The sequence below is a fragment of the Antennarius striatus genome, chromosome 8, assembly GCF_040054535.1.
Source record: "Antennarius striatus isolate MH-2024 chromosome 8, ASM4005453v1, whole genome shotgun sequence".
In the NCBI taxonomy this organism is placed as follows: domain Eukaryota; kingdom Metazoa; phylum Chordata; class Actinopteri; order Lophiiformes; family Antennariidae; genus Antennarius; species Antennarius striatus.
This window is the reverse complement of record NC_090783.1, coordinates 8,163,604-8,189,008: the sequence shown is the minus strand read 5'-3', so window position 1 is coordinate 8,189,008 and position 25,405 is coordinate 8,163,604. Positions and strand designations below refer to the sequence as shown.

Genomic DNA, 25,405 nt, shown 5'->3' with positions numbered 1-25,405 from the left:
AATAATAAATGTGTTTTGCAATATTTTGTGAATTTTTCAAAAAATTGTAACGTTGTCACAGAACTTTTTCACACATAATCACTATATAGCTGTCCCGTTAATGGACTATTGAACTTTTCTGTAGTCAGCAGAATCCCTGAAACATTATGTCAGCACTACTGAGAACTATCGAAGATGCAGCGTCATGTTGATAGATAGCCCTCTGATCTGTTCATCTCCTGCATAATTTATTTTACATTGTTAGCACTATAGAATAAATGTAATATAACATGATAAAATTTGACTCTAAGGTTTTATACAAAATAGAAAAGAGATAAAAGGTAATAATTAGAGACAGAAAGCAACATGTGCCTGCAACTCCATGATATTTCTACATTTTGAATTCAGAGTCATTTTTATTATAGATTTTTGCATATAGATTTGAGTAATCCATTCTTTTTTTCCATTTATGATGATTTTTACAACTGAATGTAGTTTCACGTGAAGTCTGATTGATTGACTGACTGACTGACTGATTGATTGACAGACTTCAACCACCTACTCATTTGAATACTGTACCGTTTCTGCAGTATATACTGGAGCTATATTGTTGGTAGTATGAATACATATTTCAAAATGTCCTTGCAATGTAATCATTGCTTTTAAAATTCAAATATAAATATTTTATATAATGTTCTTTTGTGTTACTCTAGATATCAGAAAATATTTTTTCCCCCAACAAATCATGGTTTTGCATGAGTTGATCTTTTTGATTAATTGATTGACTGTAACTACCTCCACTTTTCGATACTGCTGTTACAGCTAATACCAGAATCTAAAGAACGGAATAGTTGTCTACATTAGCACAACTACTATTAGCATATGCCATGTTATTATTTGGGTCTCCTTTGCAATTAAGTATCTCACCATGAACACAATGTGAAAACATTTTCCTGCAGCGATTATTATGTCTAGGACTGCCATGGTTATACTGCAAATCTAAAAAAAAGACAAAAAAAACCAAACAAACAGCCAATATATTGTTCAGTGACAAATCACTACAACTCCAGTTTAGGGATGTTGATGCACAACATCTACAGGACAGTAATAGATTCAGCACTTAACCCTTGTGCCAAGGAAATATAAGTTACAGCTGTAGTACTTTCTTCATTTTAGCAGCTGTTTTTGAGTGTGTATTTGCAAATTAACTTGTGTATGTAGTGGAGCAAGGACCAAAAGAAAACAACACAAAATTTCCCATGTGGTTTGACTTTTTACTGTGATTCTTTCCTGTAACAATATGTCACTGATTTTAATTTGAGTTCTTGTCTGACCTTAAGATATGGGCTGAGTCTATAAAAAGATGGCATGTAGGAAATTCATGCAACATGCATGGTCTTAAGGAGGACTCCTCTATTTCAATTGAGGCTGATCTACTGTGGACGGTCATCGAGATGTTAAGGCTGTGAACCAGCAACTGTGTTCAACCAGCATTTCCCAAGCTCCGTCTTTCTCTTTGTTGAAGAGCTGTTATGATTCCCCTTCCTGTTTTCCTCTTTGTGGTGTTAGTTGGGTGTTTAGGGGCTGCCATGCACATCTGATCTGGGGCATAAAGCACTTATTGATCCTTGTGAACTTTTTGCCTCAGCCCTCACAGGCCTGATGTCTATGGATTTTAACACAGTCAAGGAGAATCCATAGCTGGTGGAAAGATGATTAAGTGTAGTTGAACAAAAGAAAAGGATGTAAGACCACACATTTCAGAAGGTACTGGGTCCAATTAACTAGATCCTACCCAAAAAAAATCAATAGCTGTCATGAGGCTTTCACTGAACAATTTGAGTAAGGATTTTTGTGGAACATATTTATATGATCCCTTTTCCTTTTCTCAGTGGTCACCATGTTTGAAACATGTATCCAGGGCCAGTGTCTGCGCGTGCATGTTTGAGTTGCCTCTTATGATTTTATTTAATTGCTACAATGTTGATGCCCGGGGCCACTAATGCCAGTGTCTACCACTTGCCCATCTTTCTGACAGCTGCTACATCACCCCACACTTATCATAATTAAATGCCCTTTGACCTTGCCTGATTTTGCCTTCTCTATTCCAGATATTGTGTGCAGTCAGATTTATGTGCAGGCCAAACTACCAAGGAACACAACTCTTCTGTGTAAAGTTGAACCATAGATTCCTGACAGAGTCCCCACATGGGTACCCGATTGAAGCGTGTCCTTGAGAGGGAGAAAAATCAATAGCCTAATGGGAAAGTGGTTATGGCTTCCCTCTCTTTTCCCCTCTGCCTCCTTCTTCCCTGAGGCACTTTTCTGCCCACTACCTCCCTGTGTTTGAACTAATCTTCTAAAAAAAAAGGACACATTTTAAATTCAATCATTAATGTGGTGCCTGGAGAGGGTAGATTAAAAAACTGATATATGGCCTAAGTCAGTGTGCCATTTAGAGAAGCAGGGTTGCGTTGCTCCTTGTTATTACATCGGGGGCACAGTATATGGGATTTAGTCTGGGTTTTGCAGTGAGTAATAACACACATGCTCACACTGATCGCACTACCTCCCACATGTCATGCCTGTAAATCAGTAGATCAAGTGCACTCAAAAAAAGTTCAGAATAGAACACGCAATGGAAATAAAGTCTGTGTACTTGGATATGGATAGATTTGGGGACCAGACATTGTGGCTTTCACAAGTAATGTAGCATGCTATAAATCTTGAATGTCTCATGAAAGAAACTTTGACACAAAGTTCCTTATTGCAGATGTCAGTGACCACTTGATAAGGACAGGAAGTAAACACTATTTGTTCTGAAGGAGAAATTAGACAGTGAATAAGTGCCACTTCAATACCCAGAATAGTGCAGAATCTACCTGTAGTTGCTGAAGCAAATGACTCACTCTTTCAATTTGTATGCATTGTTATGGTGATGGAACAGGAGGTTTTAGCAAGCGTAGGAGGCGGATGTCAATCTCACAGCTTGCAAGAAGAGGGGGTAAGACTTAATCAGTGTGTAAATACAGGTGGGAGTTTGACTAAGAGAGTTTTGATGAGGAAATTACTTTGAGAGTAACAGTTCAGTATGAGGAGGAAGGTGAACCATTTTTCAGCAAGGGTAGAGACAAGGTGAGCCAAGCAGTAAAAAGACTAAAGCAGGAGCATTGAAGTTTTAATTATAACCTTCAGTGTTATCACATAATTCTCGTTAAGTAGCTTTAAACTATGATGCTGCTTCATTTTGTGGTGTAACATTTGAATCTGCTTTGCTTCAGATTAGACACTGACTGGTTGTCTTACAATCCAGTACTTTTCACTAATGATGCTGTTAAAGTAGTTTCTTAATATACCAAACCTGAAAGGTGTCAATCTGGCAAAGGTTCAGGCATCAAATCTATGCATGTCAAATCTTCTTGGTTAACATGAATGGTTTCACAGCATTAACTGCATTTCCAAAACTTCTCACTTAAATTGTACATAAACCAGCATGGTAGAAGAACATGGTAACATTTAATTCCTTTCATCATTGTTCAATGTGAATGAGTGAAATTGGTCTTTATAATCCGCAACTTTGCTCATTAAGAGCTGGGAGTAAAATTTAAATATTTCTATTTAAAATGCCTTTCCAGCAATTCCCAAAAGCCCATTTTACGCTTCTGCAGTAAGTGGATTAAACAGAATTTAAAAAGAAAGAAAAAAAGACACTTTTTTGGTGCCTTTTATGTTTGGTAAAATATAGTTCATGTTTTATATAAGGAAAATAATTTTATTGCAGAGACACCTTTAGTGCAAGCCAAGTAATTGATTTAGTTCACTCCAGATGTAAGAGAGAAGAAAAGTGTGGAGAATAATAATAAAATCACACAGTTGGCTATCTGGTGGAGGCTCAGCAGCTAAACTGCCGCACTCAATTATTATTTCCCTCTGTTTCTCTTTTTTTAAGCCGTCGGCCCCTATTAGACATATTTTCGTATTTTGAAAAATGCTCCATGTTAAATCAGTTTAAGCATCTAATCTCCCAAAAATCTGTTCTTTATGTATTAGGGCTCAGCATTACTTCTTATTGCTTGACAGATAGTACTTGATTTGGACGTCAGTATTCATCAGTATATATACTAATCATATTTTTATGTGATATAAATAAGTTATTTTTTCCTATCTTTTTTGGGATGAGTGCAGTGATGACCTTACTCCATCTACTGGAACAGACAAAATGGCCATACTGTATATGAGTATATGAGTATAATTACTCAGAAAATATTGTCAAGTTTTGAGATAGATATAGATAGATGGATGGATTGAGTGACGGATGAATGGATGGACAGACAGACAGGCGGATAGACGGACTGTTGGATGAATGGATAGATAGATAGATAGATTCTGGCAAGCTATTTTCTTATGATAATTGCCACAGTGCAGAGTCCATATGAAAAACCACACATAATTAAACTGTTTTCATAATATTTTTGCTCAACAGGAGATTGCATAGACAGATAGTCTGCTAAATATTCAACATTTTGTCTGTATCCTTGAATATTGAAATCATGTCTATTCAAATTCATAATATTTGAACACACAAAGAGCATAAAGCTCTTCTATCCAACCTGGCATATTGGCAACAAAACCTACCATCTGTATAGTCAATAGAGACTTTTCTTTTGTTACTTGGCTTTTGTTCGACTCAAAAGTCTGATGAATTTGTTTCCCTTCATCCATATTGTCATTTGATAGGCTGAGCTTCTAAGTTAGCATCTGTTTAGCGGAAATACAAAATGCACATAGCCATTTGCTGACACATAAGTACATTTTCACTTACTAGACACTTCCATACATGCAAAAACATCTGTGACAGACAGGCCAATCTTCCTGTTGGGTAAGCCATGGTGAACCAGTTAATTGATGTGCATGTGAGCTAAGAATGACAAAAAAAGGATATCCTGCTGCTATAAACTTTGAAATAAAAATGTTTTAATCATATCTTCAACTAAACAAAATACACACTAATAATAACTCTTCTGTCAACATGTCATTTGCCTTTATCTGACAGATAAGTCTGCATGCTTTCTAAAAATTAACACTCAAATGTGCTGCACCTGAGATTCTTATCCTTGTTTTGTTTTTCTTCTCGTACCCTCCTGTATTCCCCCTTGCAGTCATGCCTCGTTTTGCTGAACAAGTGGAGGTAGCTATTGAAGCATTGAGTACAAATCCCCCCCAGGCTTTTGAGGAGAATGAATTCATTGATGCATCCCGTTTGGTCTACGATGGTGTCCGTGACATCAGGAAAGCTGTCCTGATGATAAGGGTATGTCCATTACTACTTGTGCAACAGCAAAAAGGATAACCCTGAAATGTGTATATGCTCAGCACTTCTTGAAAATAAAACCAAAGAGATATTTAGATAACCCTGCTTATTTCCTAGGGTCACTGAAAACCCAGTCAGTGGGTCTATATCAAGCTAATAAATGTATAACATGCCAATCCACATGTTATGACCTTTCAACCTCAAATTAATAAAAAACTATGTATTTTACAGACATAATTCATGTTAAAAAAATCTGAACTTTCACCCCTTTTTAAACCTCCCTCTCCTGATTTTAGCTTTTCATTTGAAGACAGCTTTGTTTAAGTATCCTGCTTGCCATCATACATAGTATTGGACTCAAAGTATCTCAGGTTAGAAACGCCAATCTGAAATGTAGAATTCAAATGAAATTTCATTCCAGATACCACATCTGTTCATCCATCTGAATCATCTTACAAAGCAGATGGAACATTTTATAGCATGTCATGATAAAAGTGCTGCATAACATGGTCATTGCACACATCAAGGACTCCATAGACATAACGGTGGACCCTCACCAATATGCCTGTAGAGGAAACCGCTCCAACAATGACTCATCTCCTCTGTGGTCCACACATCTCTCACCCGTCTGGAGAGCAGGGACTCATACGCCTGCTCTGCCTGCACTTCACCTCGGCGTTTAACACCATCATCCCACAGACCCTGGTGCAGAAGCTGTCAAAGTTGGGACCGTCTGCAACCACAGGGAACTGGGTCCTGGACTTTCTGGCAGACAGATCACAGACTGTCAGGATACACAACACCGTCTCCTCTCCAATCACCCTGAGCACCGGCTCCCCAACGTGCTGAGTGCTCACCCCCCCCGTTCACCCTACTGACATATGACTGCTCAGCGAAACACCTGAGCTGTCACATAGTAGAGTTTGCGGACGGCACAGTAGTGGTGAGATGCATCCAGAACAACAATGAGTCCAAATACAGAGAGAAAGTGGAGCACCTGGTGCACTGGTGCAGGCACAACAACCTCTGCATCAACGTGGAGAAGACCAAAAAGATGGTGGTGGACATCAGGAAGAAAAGACACTCCCCTCCCCCTCTGTATATCGGAGGAGCAGCTGTGGAAGTGGTTTCCAGCTACAGGCACTTGGGGGTTCATCTCACCAGAGACCTCACCTGGAGCTGTAACACCTCCTACCTGCTCAGGAAAGCCCACCAGCAGCCTTACTTCCTCACAAAGCTGTGGCATGCTGGAGTGGGGAGCCCCATCCTGAAGGCCTTCTACAGAGGCGCGGTGGAGAGCATCCTCACCACTAACATCACCGTGTGGCGTGGCAGCTGCTCGGCAGCAAACAGGAAAGTTTTGCAGAGGGTTGTGATGGCAGCACAGAGGACTTTAAGTAGTGGCCTACCTACCACCAGAGATATCTACATAAAAAGGTGTAGAATGAGGGCCACCCAAATCCTGGCAGACTCCACCCACCCAGCACACAGTCTGTTCCAACCCCTCCCTTCAGGCAGGAGTCGACGGAGCAGCCGGAGCAGGACCACCAGGCTGAAAAACAGCTTCCTTCCAGAGGGTGTTAGATAGCTGAACTCCAGTGGTACTCTGTAGTCACACTCATGACGCTACGACGTCCCGAATGTCACAACAAACGCACATGGATTTAGTGTAATATTGTGCCATTGCAATTGACTCAATACTCACACGCTTGAACCTGTCACTTACATTGGACATAAGAATTGCTGTTCGGATACTGTATATATTTAACATACTTTTACATATACATATTTTTTATCTTATATTTATCGGATGATGGGGTAACTGGGACCTTCAGAGGGGTGTTTCGTACTGTCTCATATAAAAATGTGTGTCAGCATGACAAGTAAAGATTCTGATTTTGATTTTAACATGACATTAGAAGGTCTAGTGCATTCCATGTGCAAATTTTATCACCATCTTTTATCCGAGCTGGCCCTTCACTCTCTATCACATAATTCATATATTCAACTTTTTACAGGCTGGAAGGTTTCCTAACAAAAAAATAAAATCTTATTATGGAAAATAATTTGATGTTGGTCTTCTTTTTCTTCTTCTCCTTTCAAATTTTCCTTTTCAGGTTTTATCACAGCGAATCAGTTGCTTCCATCTAACTCTGTCTTCTGCATCCTCTTCTCTCAGACCAAGTACCTTCATGCAGTGCTCTCGTTTGAGTGCGTCCTTTCTTCCTTGACGCATATTTTTTTGACAGGGATGCACAATCGTTAAACAGGGTGTGTCTCTGGGACGCAATTTTTAAATGCACTTCCATTCAACAAAAATATTGACAATTTATCCATTTCTCCACTTAAATTTTGAAGCCAGAAATCGCCATTGTGGTTTGATCTCGAGCAAGTTTCTCGTCACGAGACTCATCTGCGTGATTCAATCTGATTAAAATCGACCAAGGGTTGGGCAATAGGTAGCGCTGTCGCCACACAGCAACCGTGTGAGGAGTTGGTATTTTCTCCCTGCGTCTGCGTAGATTCTATCAGGGTTCCAAACATGCGCTTCAGGTTAATTGGCTGCTCCAAATTGACTCTTAAGTGTGAGTGAGTGTGTGCATGTTTGTCTGTGTCTCTGTGTTGCTCCGTGGTGCACTGGCGTCACACCTAGAGTTTCCGCAGCCTCACGCCCTCAGTCAGCTGGGATAGGCTCCAGCTCCCCTCGACAGCAGATGTGGCTGTTGTGAGAATGAATGAATGAATGGAAACTTCTTCCTCTGAATGAATGCATGAATGCATGTATAAAATCGATCAAAGGGCAACACGACCTCTGCTCTTTTTACATTCTGCAGTGAGAGAGTGAAAAGTTAGTCTCACATTATCACCATGTCTCCGAAAAAGAGGCAAAAGTTGGAGAAAACCCAAATGACAATAAGTGATTCCCAGATTAAAAGACAACCAAAAGTTAATGAAAAGAAAGAGACAGGTGGTAGTCTAGCTTTCAACGACTCTTTCCCGTGACTTCATCGTATGGTTTCTCAGCTTTATTCCTGTGTAGTTGCCACAACTCTGCACATCTCCATTTATCCATCTTCCACCGCTTATCCATAGTCGGGTCGCGGGGGCAGCAGCTTCAACAGGGAGCCCCAAACTTCCCTTTCCCCGGCCACATCCACCAGCTCTGACTGGGGGATCCGAAGGCGTTCTCAGGGCAGTGTTGAGATATAATCCCTCCACCTGGTCCTGGGTCTGCCCCGAGGTCTCCTCCAAGCTGGACGTGCCAGAAACACCTCCCTCGGGAGGCGTCCCGGAGGCATCCGCACCAGATGCCCAAACCACCTCAACTGAATCCTTTCCACGCTAGGATCCCTGTGAGAGTAAAAAGCTGGTCCATTGTTCCACGACCAGGATGGAACCCATATTGTTCCTCCTCAATCTGAGGCTCGACAATCGGCTGGACCCTCCTTTCCAGTACCTTGGAGTAAACTTTCCCAGGGTGGCTGAGGAGTGTGATGCCCCTGTAGTTGGCACACACCCTCTGGTCCCCCTTTTTAAAAAGAGGAACCACCACCCAAGTCTGCCACTCTTTCGGTACTGTCCCAGACTTCCACGCAATGTTAAAGAGGCGTGTCATCCATGACAGCCCCTCAACACCCAGAGCCTTCAGCATTTCCAGGCGAATCTCATCAACACCCGGGGCTTTGCCACCGTGAAGTTGTTTAACTACCTCGGTGACTTCGCCCCGAGAGATTGACTCTGATCCCCCATCATCCTCCAGCTCTGCCTCTGCAACAGAGGACGGGTCAGTTGAGGTAGTTGGATTCAGGAGTTCCTCAAAGTGTTCCTTCCACCGACCGACAACCTCCTCAGTCGAAGTCAACAGTGTCCCATCTTTGCTGTATACAGCTTGGATGGTCCCCCGTTTCCCCCTCCTGAGGTGTCGGACAGTCCTCCAGAACAACTTTGGTGCCGTCCGATAGTCCTTCTCCATGGCCTCTCCGAACTCCTCCCACACCCTCTGTTTTGCCTCCATCACAGCCGAGGCCTGCAGTCCTTTTGGCCTGTCGGTACCCTGCAACTGCTTCAGGAGTCCCCAGGGACAACATGCCCCTGAAGGCCTCCTTCTTCAGTCGGACGGCTTCCCTTACCACCGGGATCCACCACGGTGTTCGAGGGTTACCGCCCCTTGAGGCACCCAAGATCTTGAGACCACAGGTCTCAGCTTCAGCTTCAGCAATGGAAGCTTTGAACATCGACCATTCAGGTTCAATGCCCCCAGCCTCCACAGGGATGCACGAGAAGCTCCTTCGGAGGTGTGAATTGCAGGCCTCACAGACTGAGTCCTCCTCCAGACGTTCCCAGTTCACCCGCACTACTCGTTTGGGCTTACCAGGTCTATTCAAAGGTTTCCTCCGCCAACTGACCCAACTCACCACCAGGTGGTGATCAGTTGACAGCTCTGCCCCTCTCTTCACTCAAGTGTCCAAAACACACGGTCGAAGGTCAGATGATACGATCACAAGATCAATCACCTCCAACCCAGGGTGCTCTGGTACCAGGTACACTTGTGAGCATCCTTGTGTTCGAACATGGTGTTAGTTATGAACAACATAACAACATAACACCGCTCGGGTTTAGATCAGGGAGGCCATTCCTCCCAATCACGATCCTCCAAGTGTCTCCATCATTGCTGACGTGTGCATTGAAGTCCCCCAGGAGAACAATGGAGTCCCTTGCAGGGACCCCAAGAAGACCAAATACTCTGAGCTGATATTTGGTGCATATGCACAAATAACAGTCAGTTTCCCCCCCACAGCCTTAAGGCATAGGGAAGCCACCCTCTCATCCACCCGGGTAAACTCCAACACAGCGGCGCTCAGCCGGGGGCTTGTGAGTATCCCCACACCTGCCGTGCGCCTCACGCCTTACGTAACTCCGGAGTAAAACAAGGTTCAACCCCTATCCAGGAGTTTGGATCCAGAACCGAGGGTATTCGTGGAGGTAAGCCCCACCAGATCCAACTGGTAACGCTCCACCTCCAACAAAAGCTCCGGCTCCTTCCCCGCCAGTGAGGTGACATTCCACGTCCCCAAAGCCAACTTCTGCCGCCCGGGTCAGTTCCGTCGTGACCCCCTGTCGTCACTGCCATCCATATGGTAGCGCACCCGACCCCATCAGTCTGCCCTGCGGGTGGTGGGTCCACAGGGCATCTCCCTTGTTCTTAAAAATGGACACCATTTTTAGATAGTGAGAAGATGTTCCTCCTTTCCTCAGGAATGTTCTCACTATCTAAGATCTTTTCGAACAACTCAGTCAGAAACTCTAATGCTACCTCTCCTAGACACTTCCATACCTCCACAGGTATATAATCAGGACCAAGTGCCTTTCCACTTTTCATCTTCTTCAATGCCCTCCTCACTTCATCCTGACTAATCTGTGCTACTTCCTTGTCCACAACAGCCACTTCTTCTAGTCTTTGTTCTCTCATATTTTCCTCATTCATCAACTCTTGAAAGTACTCTTTCCATCTTCTCATCACACTGCTGGCACCTGTCCATTCACTTCCACCCCTATCCTCAATCACCCTAACCTTCAAAACGCCCATCCTATCTCTGTTTCTCTGTCTTGCCAACCTGTATAGATCAGCCTCTTCCTCCTTTCTGTCCAACCTAGCATACAAGTCATCATAAGCAACTTGTTTGGCCTTTGCTACCTCTACTTTCACGCTGCATCTCCCTGTACTCTTGTCTACTCTCCTCAGTCCTCTCAGTGTCATACTTCTTAGCTGACCTCTTTCTCTGTATACACTCCTGTACCTCCTCATTCCACCACCAAGTCTTCTTATCTACTTTCCTTCCAGATGACACACCAAGTACTCCCCTACATGTCTCCCTGATCACATTAGCTGTAGTTGTCCAGTCATCTGGAAGCACCTCCTGGCCACCCAGAGCCTCTGATCTTATTCAGATTACACGTCTAAAAAAGATGTAGTCTACTTTTGTGCTCCTACTTCCACTCTTATAGGTCACCACTTCTAGCTGTGCTCTGCATCACTTCATCAAAATCCAACCAGAATTTCTCCTCCTCCAGCTCACATCCTACTTGTGGAGCATACACACTAACAACATTGAACATCACACCTTCGATTTCTTGCTTCAGACTCATCACTCTATCGGACACTCTTTTTACCTCCGAGACAATCCGAACAAACTCCTCCTTCAAGATAACTCCTACTCAATTTCTCTTCCTATATACACCATGATAGAACAACTTGAACCCTGCACCTAAACTTCTAAGCTTGCTACCTTTCCACCTGATCTCCTGGACACACAGTATGTCTACCTTCCACTTCTGCATCATGTCAACCAATTCTCTACTTTTTACTGTCATAGTTCCAACATTCAACGTTCCTACTCTCAGTCCTATACTGTAGTCGTGGCGTTCCTCTTCTCTCTCTTCCTACAAACACTTTCCTACTCTCCTTCTTCGACGAACAGTAGTTCAATTTCCACCAGCACCCTGTAGGTGACCAGGACCGATGCTGTTAGTTGTCAACCTCCACTGATTTGGTATGGAAGTCATAGATTTGATTTACATGTTTGATTTGGCAAAAGTTTTACGTCGGATGATCTTCGTCACACAACCCTCTGTATTTATCCAGGCTTTGAACTGGCACAATAAGACACTGTGCCCTCTTGCGGCTACATTAAAATAATTTGATGTTTGTGAATAATGTACAACAGACAGCTTTGAACTGCCTGGTCCCAGCAGGCTTTATAATCCAGTCCAAATTTTACTATAATTTCAGACGAAATAACTTGGAAGAGTATAACTTTTTCTTTTATTTATCTCTATCATATAAATACAAAATGCTGGTGCTACGTGTAATAGCTGTTTGTATCCCTGTGCCATTTATCTTATATTTAAGCTTTTTAATGGTTCCTTTATACTTTTTATAACACAGATCTCATTAGCTGTGGATAGATTAAGAAACCAATTTTTAAACAGTTTAAACATTGAGGCAGGTCTAGAGAAAAGTGCAAAGTTTTAATGGAAGTTCACCAAAGCTGTGTTCAAGCCTTTATGTAGTACCACCATACACACAAACATAAACAGACACGCCTACACTCACACACACACACACACACACACACACACACACACACACACACACACACACACAGAGCACTTTGGTGTTGCACAAACTGGATGGAACGAAACAGTGGATGGAAAGCAGCAAGTATAATATAACAGGTGTTCACACTCTAACTTTGTCAGCAAACTTCCTTATGAACAAAAACTTTCAGCCTTCTTTTCACTCCAATTCAACTTTTACTGGGAGTTCAGAGCAAAATCAGGACTAAACTAAAAATAATGTGATTGATTGCACTGGCAGGAGATGTTGTTTCAGAAAAAGTATTGCAAGTCCAAAGTAATTTAAATTAATTAATCAATCATTGATTTCAATTGGTGATTGGAGGCCATAACAGTGTGCTGTTTATGAAAAAACATCTTTGGTGGTGGTGTCTCAAACTGTACATTCATACATTAAATATAACTATGCTAAATACTATAAAAACTATAAATAACTATACAAAATACAAAACACAAGAGGCTGAACGCAGTAGGTTGGGGGGGGGGCACAACGTACAAGTGCTGAGTGCATGTGTAAACAGGTTACAAGTACTGGAAGACAAATAATTTAACATTTGCAGTTCATGTGTCTTTTGGCTTTGGGGAAGAAACTGTTCTTTAATCTGGTGGTTTTTGAGAGGAGGGCTCTGTAGCGCCTCCTAGAGGGTAGACTTTTAAATAGTCGGTGTCCAGGGTGTGATGGGTCTGAGATCATCTTCCCTGCCGAACTCCTAACTTTTGAGGAGTACAACTTTAGGAGGGAAGGCAGGGAGGTTCCAGTGATCTTCTCAGCAGACCTGATTGTCCTTTACAGTCTTGTCCTGTCCCTTTGGATGGCAGCACCGAACCAGGCTGTGATGGAGGAACACAGAACCGATTCAATGACTGCCGTGTAGAACAGGTCCAACAGCTCCTGTGGCAGGCCGTGCTTCCTCAGCTGCCTGAGAAAGTACATCCTCTGCTGGGCCTTCTTGAGGATCCAGCTGATGTGGAGAGTCCACTTCAGGTCCCGGGAAACAGTAGTCCCCAGGAACTTGAAGCTCTCCACAGAGTCCACAGGGCTGTCTGCGATGGTGAGGGGGAGCAGAGGGGAGGGGAACTTCCTAAAGTCCACTGTCATCTCCACAGTCTTGAGCGTGTTCATCTCCAGGTTGTTACGACTACACCAGTCCGCCAGCTGTCTCACCTCCTGTTGGTATGCAGACTCATCACCATCCTGGATGAGTCCAAACACAGTCTTGTCATCTGCAAACTTCAGGAGTTTGACGGCTGGGTGCGAAGATGTGTGGTCGTTGGTGTAGAGGGGGAAGAGCAGTGGAGAGAGGATGCAACCCTGAGGGGTGCCGGTGCTGACTGTCCGAGTGTCTGAGGTGATCACCCCCAGCCTCACCTGCTGTGTCCTGTCTGTCAGGAAGCTGGTAATCCACTGACACATGACAGAGGGGACAGTGAGCTGGGGAAGTTTGGAGGAGAGCAGCTCAGGGATGAAAGTGTTGAATGCCGAGCTGAAGTCTATGAACAGGATCCGTGTATATGTCCCTGGGTGGTGGAGATGATCCAGGATGAAATGCAGTCCCATGTTGACTGCATCATCCACTGACCTGCTTGACCGATAGGCAAACTGCAGGGGGTCCAGCAAGGGTCCTGTGATGTCCTTCAGGTGAGTCAGTACGAGGCGTTCAAAGGACTTCATGACCACGGATGTCAGAGTGATAGGCCCAAAGTCATTTAGTCCTGTGGTGGAGGGTTTCTTGGGGACCGGGATGATGGCGGAGCGCTTGAAGCAGGAGGGTACCTCACACAGCTGGGGGGATCTGTTGAAGATCTGTGTGAAGACTGGTGCCAGCTGATCCGCACAGACCTTGAGGCAGGAAGGGGAGACACCATCAGGGCCTGGCGCCTTCCTGATATTTTGTCTGTGGAACTGCTGGCTCAGCTCCTGGACGGTCACACTGAGGGGGGCTGGGGGTGGGGCGGGCAGGAGTTGTGAAGGGGGTGGGGTGCAGACAGTCTTTGTCGAGGGGAGTGGAGGTGTGAATGGTGGTGTGATCTGGGCTGCAGGTAGTGGAATGGGGGTGGTGGGTGTGCAGTCCTTTTTCAAACCTACAGTAAAATCTGTTGAGGTTGCCAGGTTCTTGTTGACTGGCGTCTGTAGCGGGTGATGTCCTGCAAACCTCTCCACACCGACGAGGGATTGTTGGCTGAAAAGTTTTTCTTCAGCTTGTCAGAGTAACTCCTCTTAGCTACCCTGATCTCCTTTGTCAGTGTGTTCCTGGTCTGCCAGTACAGAGCCCTGTCCCCAGATCTGTAGGCCTCCTCCTTAGCCAAGCGCAGTTGTCTCAGCTTGGTTGTGAACCATGGCTTGTTGTTGCTGTATGTGCGGAAGGTCTTGGTTGGCACTTACAGGTCCTCACAGTGTCTGTGTAATCAGCCAGGCCCTTGCTTTGCCCCGACCGCTCCTTCACGCGGTCCGCTCTGTGAAGTTGGAAGTCAGGCAGATGCAGAGCGCCGTCGGGGATCGATTCACTGAGCCAAGTGTCAGTGAAACACAGGGCAGTGGAACGTGCAAAGTCCATATTTTTCCCGCAGAGGAGGTGCAGCTCGTCCAGTTTGGGCAATGAGCGGAGATTTGCCAGATGTATTTATGGCAGTGGGGTCCTGAATCCCTGCTGACTGAGTCTCACCAGCAAGCCAGCTCTCTTACCCCGGCATCTGTGTGGCCGCAGCCCAAAGGACTGCTGCTCCGCCGATCAAGATCTCTGCAAAACTGCTCGGATCTGACTCAAACTGCGGAATAAAATGACCCGGTAAGAACTGTCTGATGGCCAGCAGTTATTCTGAGGAGTAGGTGATGGGATAGCACTCAGAAACAGACCCGAAGGTCGACAAAAAACAAAAAATAAAGTAAAACAAGAGAGAACTCTGTGCCAAGGCGTCCATCCGCAGCGCCATCGTAACCATACACCAAATACACCAATGACAATATCTCATTCAGCTGTTCTGTTTGCAACAAGAATCAATAAACAGTTTTGAAGAAAACTGAAGGGATATACTGTATTTCAAGAACTTTTGTAAGTTGTTTTTCGTCGGCACAAATCATCTTTGGGTGTACCTTCGATAAACACAATTTGAATATTTAACCATTTTTCTATTCATACTTATTACAGATATGTCAGTTACGGTAGAAGTCAGAAGTTTAGATATACAGTATAAATAATTCTACCACACTGCATCCTTACATATTTTCTTCCCTCATGAGATTAAACTGACATTGTTCCTCATTGTTCCTTATGTTCAAGTTTAACCAAACAATCAGGTAATTACGGTTTTTTCAGTCGCTAACAAGTGTTTGTCCAAATAGCAGTCACATTTTCAAAACTCTAAACACGATTAGCACAGTATTGGTCTTTTGTGGCCATACCATTCATGCATTTCATGTTGCTTTCACACAACATGCAGTCAGTGAACATATTACAACAATACTTTCATTTTCTTAACAGACAAGCTATACCTCCCAACAAAATTATGGATGTTTTTTTTTATTTATTTTTTATTTACGAATGTTAACACACAACATCCCACAATAGCAACAACAATATTCCAAACCTTAGATACAGTATAAAAACCTCTGCTTCTGCAATGGTATCAGTTCAAAAACAATATATTGCAGCTGATAAACAAACAATTGAATATTTTGTTTTAATTTTAATTTTTTTATTTTTTATTTTATATACTCAATTCCAAAAGGGAAATTAGTGGCACACTCTAGTGTTAGTAATTCATACGTGGATATATTAGTGTGAACAGGCCCTGAACACACACACACACACACACACACACACACACACACACACACACACACACACACACACACACACACACACACACACACACACACACACACACAGGGCCTTTTTTTCTGGGCTTTTTGCTGCTGTTATTTGTTTTTTTTTGTTCAGAATGCTCTTGTGGGTTTCATGACTATTTTGTTCACTGTAAGCTTTTTCTTTTCTATCATATTGTAAACAGTATTTTTACTGTACCTCCTGTAATAAACTGTGAAAGAAAAAAAACTGATTTGCTCTTTGCTGGAATGCTTTTGAATGTGAACATTGGACGTGAACATAAAGTTCCCAACCAATAAATTTTGCGTACATTTTGCAGGCAAATACCATTAAAACTGAAACATAAAAGTCTATGTAATTTTTCAAATGTCAACAATACCCAGTATTTTGAAACCTGGTGTACTTTGATTGACTGCATGTACCTTATGAAGTGAAAACAAGCATTATTCTTCGACATAGTAATTTCATTTTGAGTCGAATATCCAGTGTTTTGGTAAAATGTCAGTCATCTTCAGATTACCATCGCTATATCCGCCGTAGCGGGTCATGGGGAGCCTGAGGCGGGGGACACTCCGGGCACGATGCCAGTGTACTGCGGAGCCACACACAAAGACATACAACCATGCACACACACTCATTCCTACGGGCAATTTGGGACCGGCCAATCAACCTGAAGCGCATGCTTTTGGAGGTGGGAGGAAGCCGGAGAACCCGGAGAGAACCCACGCAGACACGGGGAGAGCATGCGAACTGTAAAGTGTGTGTACAGAAAAAGATGTATTATATTTTGAAATGAAAAGTTAGTGTTTTTTTAACAAAATGTGTTTTTGAGAAGAAAATTACAGTAACCACTTGGTCAATTGGGCTTTCTAGGTGTGAATCTGTGTTAAGAGTTTAGGAAAAGTAAATGAAGGATGGGTAAGTACTTGCTCGCGACTGAAAAAACTGTAAATTGTAAATTCACACTGTTGTGTTAATTGAGGATTTCATAAAAGCTTAAAAGCTGAAAAACATGTATGAAGATCAAACGCATGTTCGGAGAATATAGTTGTGAGCTTTTACTATTTCGGAGTGATATCTCTGATGTGCTAAATGCGGTTGAAGATGAAACACCAGAGGAGGCACTGAACAAAAAAGAGTGCATGGAGTCTAAGAAAATTGCCTTTTTCAGCTGTCAACCTAAGATTTTTGTCCTTATGTTTCCTACAGACACCAGAGGAGCTGGAAGATGACTCTGACTTTGAACAGGAGGACTATGACACTCGCAGCAGGACTAGTGTTCAGACTGAAGATGACCAGCTAATTGCTGGACAGAGTGCCCGGGTGAGTAAATGACCCTGAAATCGTCTCAAATATAACTGTTATGAAACATGACATTAAAGTTAAAATGTAAAAAGCAAATCAAATCAATTTAGATGAAAGCTGGCCAACAAGCCTCAATGAATCAATAAGTGTTAATTGTGTTAGTGTTTGTCTGAAGTGAAAGTGGGATTGCATTCCATCCTAACACCCCACCCCTGTTGCCTGACCATATGCTAAGGGATTCACCAAAGATGTTCCACTTACATGGCATAAAAGTCCATCAAAATTGTCTTAACAAGTGGTATTATTTTAAATAAACATCATTCTGGGATGCCAGGTGTAAAATTGCAATTGCAAACAAACATGTAGTTACCACATTCCCTTCAGATGCCTGAAAAAACACAAAATGCAAAACAGTACTGTGCCAAGGCTTCAGTCACAATCACCAGGGTTTGGGCTTTGTTGCACATTAGCAATTGTGCACTTGGGCCCAGCTTAAACAACATTAAGAGGGTATAAGTACTTTATCCCCTCCAGCATCACAGTGGCTGTACTGTGTCGCACACTGAATGGATTCTGTATGGTTGGGGTTTGAGTTGGCCCAGTGCATTCTCCTGTGGCATACGACCGAATTACATTGACTCTGAGTTTCTACAGAGTCTACAAGGGGGTAGAACACAAAATAGGGGCAATTTTGTAAAAACAACAGCAGCTATTGTTGATAATTGTGTGCACAAAACAGCTATAGGCATGAGTGTGATGCTTTGATATTAGTGAAAACAACAAAAAGAAAAAAGCATTTACACAAATTGAAATACTACAATAATGAGTCATGCTAAATTATACCAGCCGAGTAGAGCAGAGTCAAAAATTCAAAGTATGCTCAAGTAAAATCTGTTACAAAGCCTTATCAATCTCTTTATCTTCTGTGAGCTACTGTTCAAACAGGCCAGCTCCAACACAGCCTTCATGGTTGTGGTTTAAATGTGCTTTCCCTGACATTAAATATAATCTAAGCATTTCAAAAACTGGCAAACGAATAGGTGTTCTCAATAATGCCTAAAGTATTTTCAAATGTTGCATCCCTGCATTTCCCTATGGATTATTGAAGTATCTTGTCTGTCTGTCCTATCTATCTATCTTATCTATCTATCTATCTATCTATCTATCTATCTATCTATCTATCTATCTATCTATCTATCTATTAGTTCGTAATACAGAGAAATCTGAGTGCCGCCAAGAAGTCCTTCAAAATAAATGATTAAAAAGGTTTGGTGTCACTTGCTGCCAAAAAAACACAAAAGGCTTTTTTTGTGTTTATGCTCACCTTTTTATGTCCATCCGTAAATAAATACACCAGTCACAAAAAATGTCCATATGATTTTTGTCTGTTCCACCATCTTTAAGTATATATTAATTGATAATATATTAATGATATATTCTTCTTCTTTTCCTTTCGGCTTTTCCCTTCAGGGGTCGCCACAGCGAATCAATTGCCTCCATCTAGCCCTGTCCTTTGAATCCTCTTCTCTCACACCAACTACCTTCATGTCCTCCCTCATTACATCCATAAACCTCATCTTTGGTCTTCCTCTAGGCCTCCTGCCTGGCAGTTGAAAACTCATCCTTCTACCAATATATTCACTATCTCTCCTCTAGACATGTCCAAACCATCTCAGTCTGGCCTCTCTGACTTTATCTGCAAAACCTCTAACATGTGCTGTCCCTCTGATGTACTCATTCCTGATCCTATCCTTCCTGGTCACTCCCAGAGAGAACCTCAGCATCTTAATCTCTGCTACCTCCAGCTCTGTCTCCTGTCTTTTCCTCAGTGACACTGTCTCTAGACCAAACAACATCGCTGGTCTCACCACAGTTTTGTATACCTTTCCTTTCATTTTAGCTGAAACTCTTCTATCACACATCACACCTGACACTTTTCTCCACCCGTACCATCCTGCCTGTACACGCTTCTTCACCTCTTTTCAACACTTTCCATTGCTCTGGACTGTTGAGCCTAAGTACTTAAAATCCTCCACCTTCTTGATCTCTTCTCCCTGTAACCTCACTCTTCCACTTGGGTCCCTCTCATTCACACACATGTACTCTGTCTTACTGCGGCTAACCTTCATTCCTCTCCTTTCCAGGACAAACCTCCACCTCTCTAGCTTCTCCTCCACCTGTTCCCTGCTCTCACTACAGATCACAATGTCATCTGCAAACATCATAGTCCATGGAGATTCCTGTCTAACCTCGTCTGTCAGCCTGTCCGTCACCATAGCGAACAAGAAGGGGCTCAGAGCTGATCCGTGATACAGTCCCACCTCCACCTTGAACTCCTCTGTCACACCTACAGCACACCTCACCACTGTCTTACAGTCCTCATACATGTCCTGCACTGCTCTAACATACTTCTCTGCCACTCCAGACTTCCTCATACAATACCACAGTTCCTCTCTGGGCACCCTGTCATAAGCTTTCTCCAGATCTACAAAAACACAATGCAGCTCCCTCTGGCCTTCTCTGTACTTCTCTATCAACATCCTCAAAGCAAATACTGCATCTGTAGTACTCTTTTTTGGCATGAAACCATACTGTTGCTCACAAATGTTCACTTCTGCCCTTAGTCTAGCTTCCACTACTCTCTCCCATAACTTCATCGTATGGCTCATCAGCTTTATTCCTCTGTAGTTGTCACAACTCTGCACATCTCCCTTTTTCTTAAAACTGGGCACCAGCACACTTCTCCTCCATTCCTCAGGCATCTTCTCACTATCTAAGATCCTGTTGAACAACCCAGTCAGAAACTCTACTGCCACCTCTCCTAGACACTTCCATACCTCTACAGGTATATCATCAGGACCGAGTGCCTTTCCACTCTTCATCCTCTTCAATGCCCTTCTCACTTCATCCTGACTAATCTTTGCTACATCCTGGTCCACAACAGTCACCTCTTCTAGTCTTTGTTCTCTCTCATTTTCCACGTTCATCAACTCTTCAAAGTACTCTTTCCATCTTCCCATCACACTACTGGCACCTGTCAATAGACTTCCATCTCTATCCTTAATCACCCTAACCTGCTGCACGTCCTTCCCATCTCTATCTCTCTGTCTTGCCAACTGGTATAGATCAGTCTCTCCCTCCTTACTGTCCAACCTAGCATACAAGTCATCATAAGCTTCTTGTTTGGCCTTTGCTACCTCTACCTTCACCTTACGCTGCCTCTCCCTGTACTCCTGTCTACTCTCCTTAGTCCTCTCAGTGTCCCACTTCTTCTTAGCTGACCTCTTTCTCTGTATACACTCCTGTACCTCCTCATTCCATCACCAAGTCTCCTTATCTACTTTCCTTCCAGATGACACACCAAGTACTCTCTTACCTGTCTCCATGATCACATTAGCTGTAGTTGTCCAGTCACCTGGAAGCACCCCCTGACCACCCAGAGCCTGTCTTAACTCCTTCCTAAAAGTCATGCAACACTCTTCCTTTTTCAGCTTCCACCATTTCGTCCTCTGCTCTGCCTTTGTCCTCTTCATCTTCCTCACCACCAGAGTCATCCTACACACCACCATCCTATGCTGTTTGGCTACACTCTCGCCTACCACTACTTTACAGTCACTGGTCTCCTTCAGGTTACACCGTCTACACAAGATGTAGTCTACCTGTGTGCTCCTACCTCCACTCTTATAGGTCACCCTATGTTCCTGCCTCTTCTGGAAGAAAGTATTCACTACAGCCATTTCCATCCTTTTTGCAAAGTCAACTACCATCTGTCCTTCTGCGTTCCTCTCCTGGATACCAAACCTGCCCATCACATCCTCATCACCTCTGTTTCCTGCACCAACATGTCCATTGAAGTCTGCTCCAATGACAACTCTCTCACTTCTAGGCATGCTCTGGATCACTTCATCAAAGTCCGACCAGAATTTATTCTTCTCCTCCAGCTCACATCCTACCTGTGGAGCATACCCACTAACAACATTGACCATCACACCTTCTATTTCTAGCTTGAGACTCATCACTCTATCCGACACTCTTTTGACCTCCAGGACATTCCTAACAAACTCCTCCTTCAAGATAACTCCTACTCCATTTATCTTCCCATCTATACCATGATAGAACAACTTGAACCCTGCTCCTAAACGTCTAGCCTTGCTACCTTTCCACCTGGTCTCCTGGACACACTGTATGTCTACCTTCCTTCTCTGCATCATGTCAACCAACTCTCTACCTTTTTCTGTCATAGTTCCAACATTCAACGTCCCTACTCTTAGTCCTATACTCTTGGTGTTCCTCTTCCCTTTCTTCGAGCGAACGCACTTTCCCCCTCTCATTCTTCGACCAACAGTAATCCAATTTCCACCTTCCTCTTGCGGCTAAATTTATTATATGTTATTATATTTATTATATGTTTATATGTTTATTATTATATGTCAGGGAAAGCAAGCGTTTGGTTTACAAAGTGTGCTTGACGGTTGAAAAAAAAACAAAATTCACCCCCATACTGCAGCAAGAAACATGACCAGGCCATCCTTTCAGGTCTGTTTCCTTCATCACGATGTGGCTGTATAATAACAATGCAGTACTCCACTCCCCTCACACCTGACTGACAGGAATCCTAATCCACAAAGAGGACTACAATGATTAAACATAGACATAGGTCATTTCTTGGCTTTTGAACTAACCAATGTTTTCATCTTTCACAAGAGATTCTCATGAAAACATAACCAGAACTGGTCCCATATGTTATTTAGCAAAGATCTGATATTCCAATAATACATGTTATAACCTTAACACACACAATTGATATATATATATATATATATGAAATGGTGTAATATAAAAAACAAATGTTTCTCTGTGTGTCAGTGTAAAACAAAATGTATTTCTTCACTGTAATGTAAAGCATTCACATCGTATCCTCCTTACCATTCTAAGTAACACGTGATTGAAATGATGCTGCAGATTTGTTCAGTAGAAACCAGTGTCGTTGTCTAGAAGATATCTGGAGAAAAAAGTTTAACAAAGATCTGATAATCTGATATCCAACCATGAACAAAAAGAACAGACCCCGGCTTGAGTGTGAAGTGCTTTTACTTATCTGTATATATACTCCCACAAAGGCTCTAGCAGAAGATAGTAGGGCCATCTGAGCATGGATACACCAATGCTGCCAAACCTTTCACTAGTTTTCCTGGCACTCAACTCTCCATTGAGTAGGCAGCTTTGAACAGTTTGAAGTAGCAGCATGTCTTTTTGTCACAACTTGTAAATGTAATAAAGTGATATAAGGTGGATGAAAGGGCAACATGACAGAATGTCATTATTGTTCCTGCATTTTAAGTTAGAAAGTTATCCACAGCATGCCTCAAGTTATCATGAAATTTAGTGCAAAGTGTCATGCACAACATGCTCATTTACTTACTGACAATCCTCTCACACACAGTTAATTGATGTTGCCTGTTTTTTTTCCACTCATAGATGCTGTTAGGCCCTCAGAGTCTAAACATTTACACATGCAGAAGACAAGCATATCCATAAAAGATGTGTTTGCTGTGATTCGCTGGTGATCTGCTCAGTCTGTCACAGTTGTTTGTGTCAGGATCAAGCTCACCGTTCTCTCACAGTCATGCTAAGTGCACTCTGCTGCACTGTGTTTCTATTTAGTCAGAAAACGAGACATGCAATCCATTTTCTCTATAGGAGGTGACATGGGTACACTGAAGTTTACAGTCATGATCCTTAAAAGTCCTCTGGAATTCAGCTATCACGCACAACATAAGCATAATGTCTTCCCCTCAGTTTTTCAATCTCACTGTCTCTTACAGTGTAAACGGGAATAAAATCATGTCTACGGCAGTCCCAGGGGCCTTTGTTCCCAGTTCCCCTTTGCATTGTGCTCTACTTGTCACTTTGATTTTACTTCCACATAAAGATAAGTTATTAGAGCAAACATGCATAATGAGAGGGCAGAAAAGCACACAGGGGAATGAGGCCTTACACTGTGTCTTTCTATTAGAACATGCAAAAGCAATCGCTCCTTCTAGCACACCATGGATAGAGCACAGAGAGCCAAACACAAAGCACCACAATACAAGCGCACACTTCCAACATTTCTTAACAAAGTGATTGGCTAACAGTGTTGATAGTTCATCCATAAAATTGAACTCTGAGTGCCTGGGCAGTTTATTTCAAATGAAACAAATTAAAGTCATTTCAAGACGCCTTGCTCGGTGAAGAAACCCTGAAAGCACTGTAATCCCTGTAGACGTAGCCAAGTCGCAGAGTATATTGGCACAGGAGTTCCTTGGCTGGATTTTCCACTATGTTAATCTCCCAAGGCCCGCTCCTTGTTGTTATCAGTAAAGTAGGGGAAGGGATTTGGGGATAAGTGAATTCTAGAGAACAGGGAGAAAGAAGAGGGGGTCTTCACAAAATGCTTTCCTGTTCCCCTGATGCCCAAATTGGCTCATGTCTTTACCCCCTTTGCTGTGGCTTTCTTTTGTGTTTGGAACCAGTCGTCTCTCTTTCTGTCTCCCGATGCTCTCACTGATTTGTCATCCTATTTTCATAGTGAATTTGAATACCGACCAAATCCATCGCTCTATGTCCCCAGCCTCCCTTGATCCCTAATTTTAGAAAAAGGATTTTTTTTTTTTTATCCAAATTGCTGGGTTCCCATCAGTTTAAAATGTAAAGCTTTAAAAAAAGACCCAGCATTCCTCAGACTTTCAATACACTGTCAATATCTAAGTCATTAAATGTGTTTAGCAATATCTTACATGTAGTTTTTCTTACTTTTATAAGAATGAAATCATGTCTAGGGAAGTCACACTAACAACAGCAGCATACAATTTTGTCCATATTGTAGAAAGAAGCCTATCATTAACATCTCAACAGTTAGGTATGGCAAAGAAGTGACTTGGAAATATATGCTAATGACATCAATCAGGTCCTCCAGCATTACAGAAATCTTCAAACTGGCACATGCATTTACCTGTGTTGCTTTTAAATAGGTAGAAATTACTGTACAGCTATGGCTAAGTAATGTTTTTGGCCACATTTAACATGAAAATGTATCAAGCAAACAATAAAACGAGGAGCCTGAATCACAAGCTGAGAGCGCAAGTATGCTTAAAATGTCATTTTTAGTTCTCAAGTTTATGTTTGTAAATATTTATTCTATTAAGCAAATACAAAAAAATCCCCATTTTGAAAAAAAAATATTGGCTTAAAATATTTCTGAAAAGACATGGCAAAGCCAGTGTTGTTTAAAGTAAAACAAGCGGAACTATTGAATTCACTCAGCACAACCATGTGTAGAGAATTATAATGTGAAAGTACAATATGGTTAGCATTAAAATCACGACCTTGTCACACCCTACAGGCATACACTGAACAGCAGGGAATGGAACGTGACAAACCTGTACTTACATCCCACCAAGCCTGTAGTCTACAGGATGATGATGAGGTGTAGGTGGACATTTTTCGGTGCTTTATGAACAGATGCAGTAGCAGGAATGCTGTCAAGTGTGGCAGTACGAATGGCAGAAAATGAAAGAGCAGAGCATTGATAGCATTTCAACAGTCAAAATGGTGCATAGGATACATGCTGCATTAATGACAGCAATATTTTGTTTATTTTAAACAAAATTAATAGTTAAAAATTTGAATATAGGGAGCTTTCTGGACAGGAAATGTAAGTCTGGGGGTATATTTAACTTGTGGCTGGTTAGAGTGTAGATATGTTAACTTTTGTCACTAAGTGAATAAATGATAGTTTTAGGCCATCACATCCTCCACATGCCAGCATGACTCCAAGGTGAAGACATATTTGACATACCATAGCCAG

The 25,405-nt window shown here is 42.5% G+C and overlaps 1 protein-coding gene across 1 annotated transcript in view; it reads left to right on the top strand.

Moving 5' to 3' along the window:
* ctnna2 (catenin (cadherin-associated protein), alpha 2) overlaps nt 1–25,405 on the top strand; it is a 373,379-nt gene that overhangs the window by 332,339 nt on the left and 15,635 nt on the right. Inside the window, exons 13-14 of the mRNA XM_068321606.1 lie at nt 5,139–5,290; nt 17,461–17,574. Of these exons, the coding sequence (XP_068177707.1) occupies nt 5,139–5,290; nt 17,461–17,574 (266 nt within the window). The remainder of the gene's footprint in view (nt 1–5,138; nt 5,291–17,460; nt 17,575–25,405) is intronic.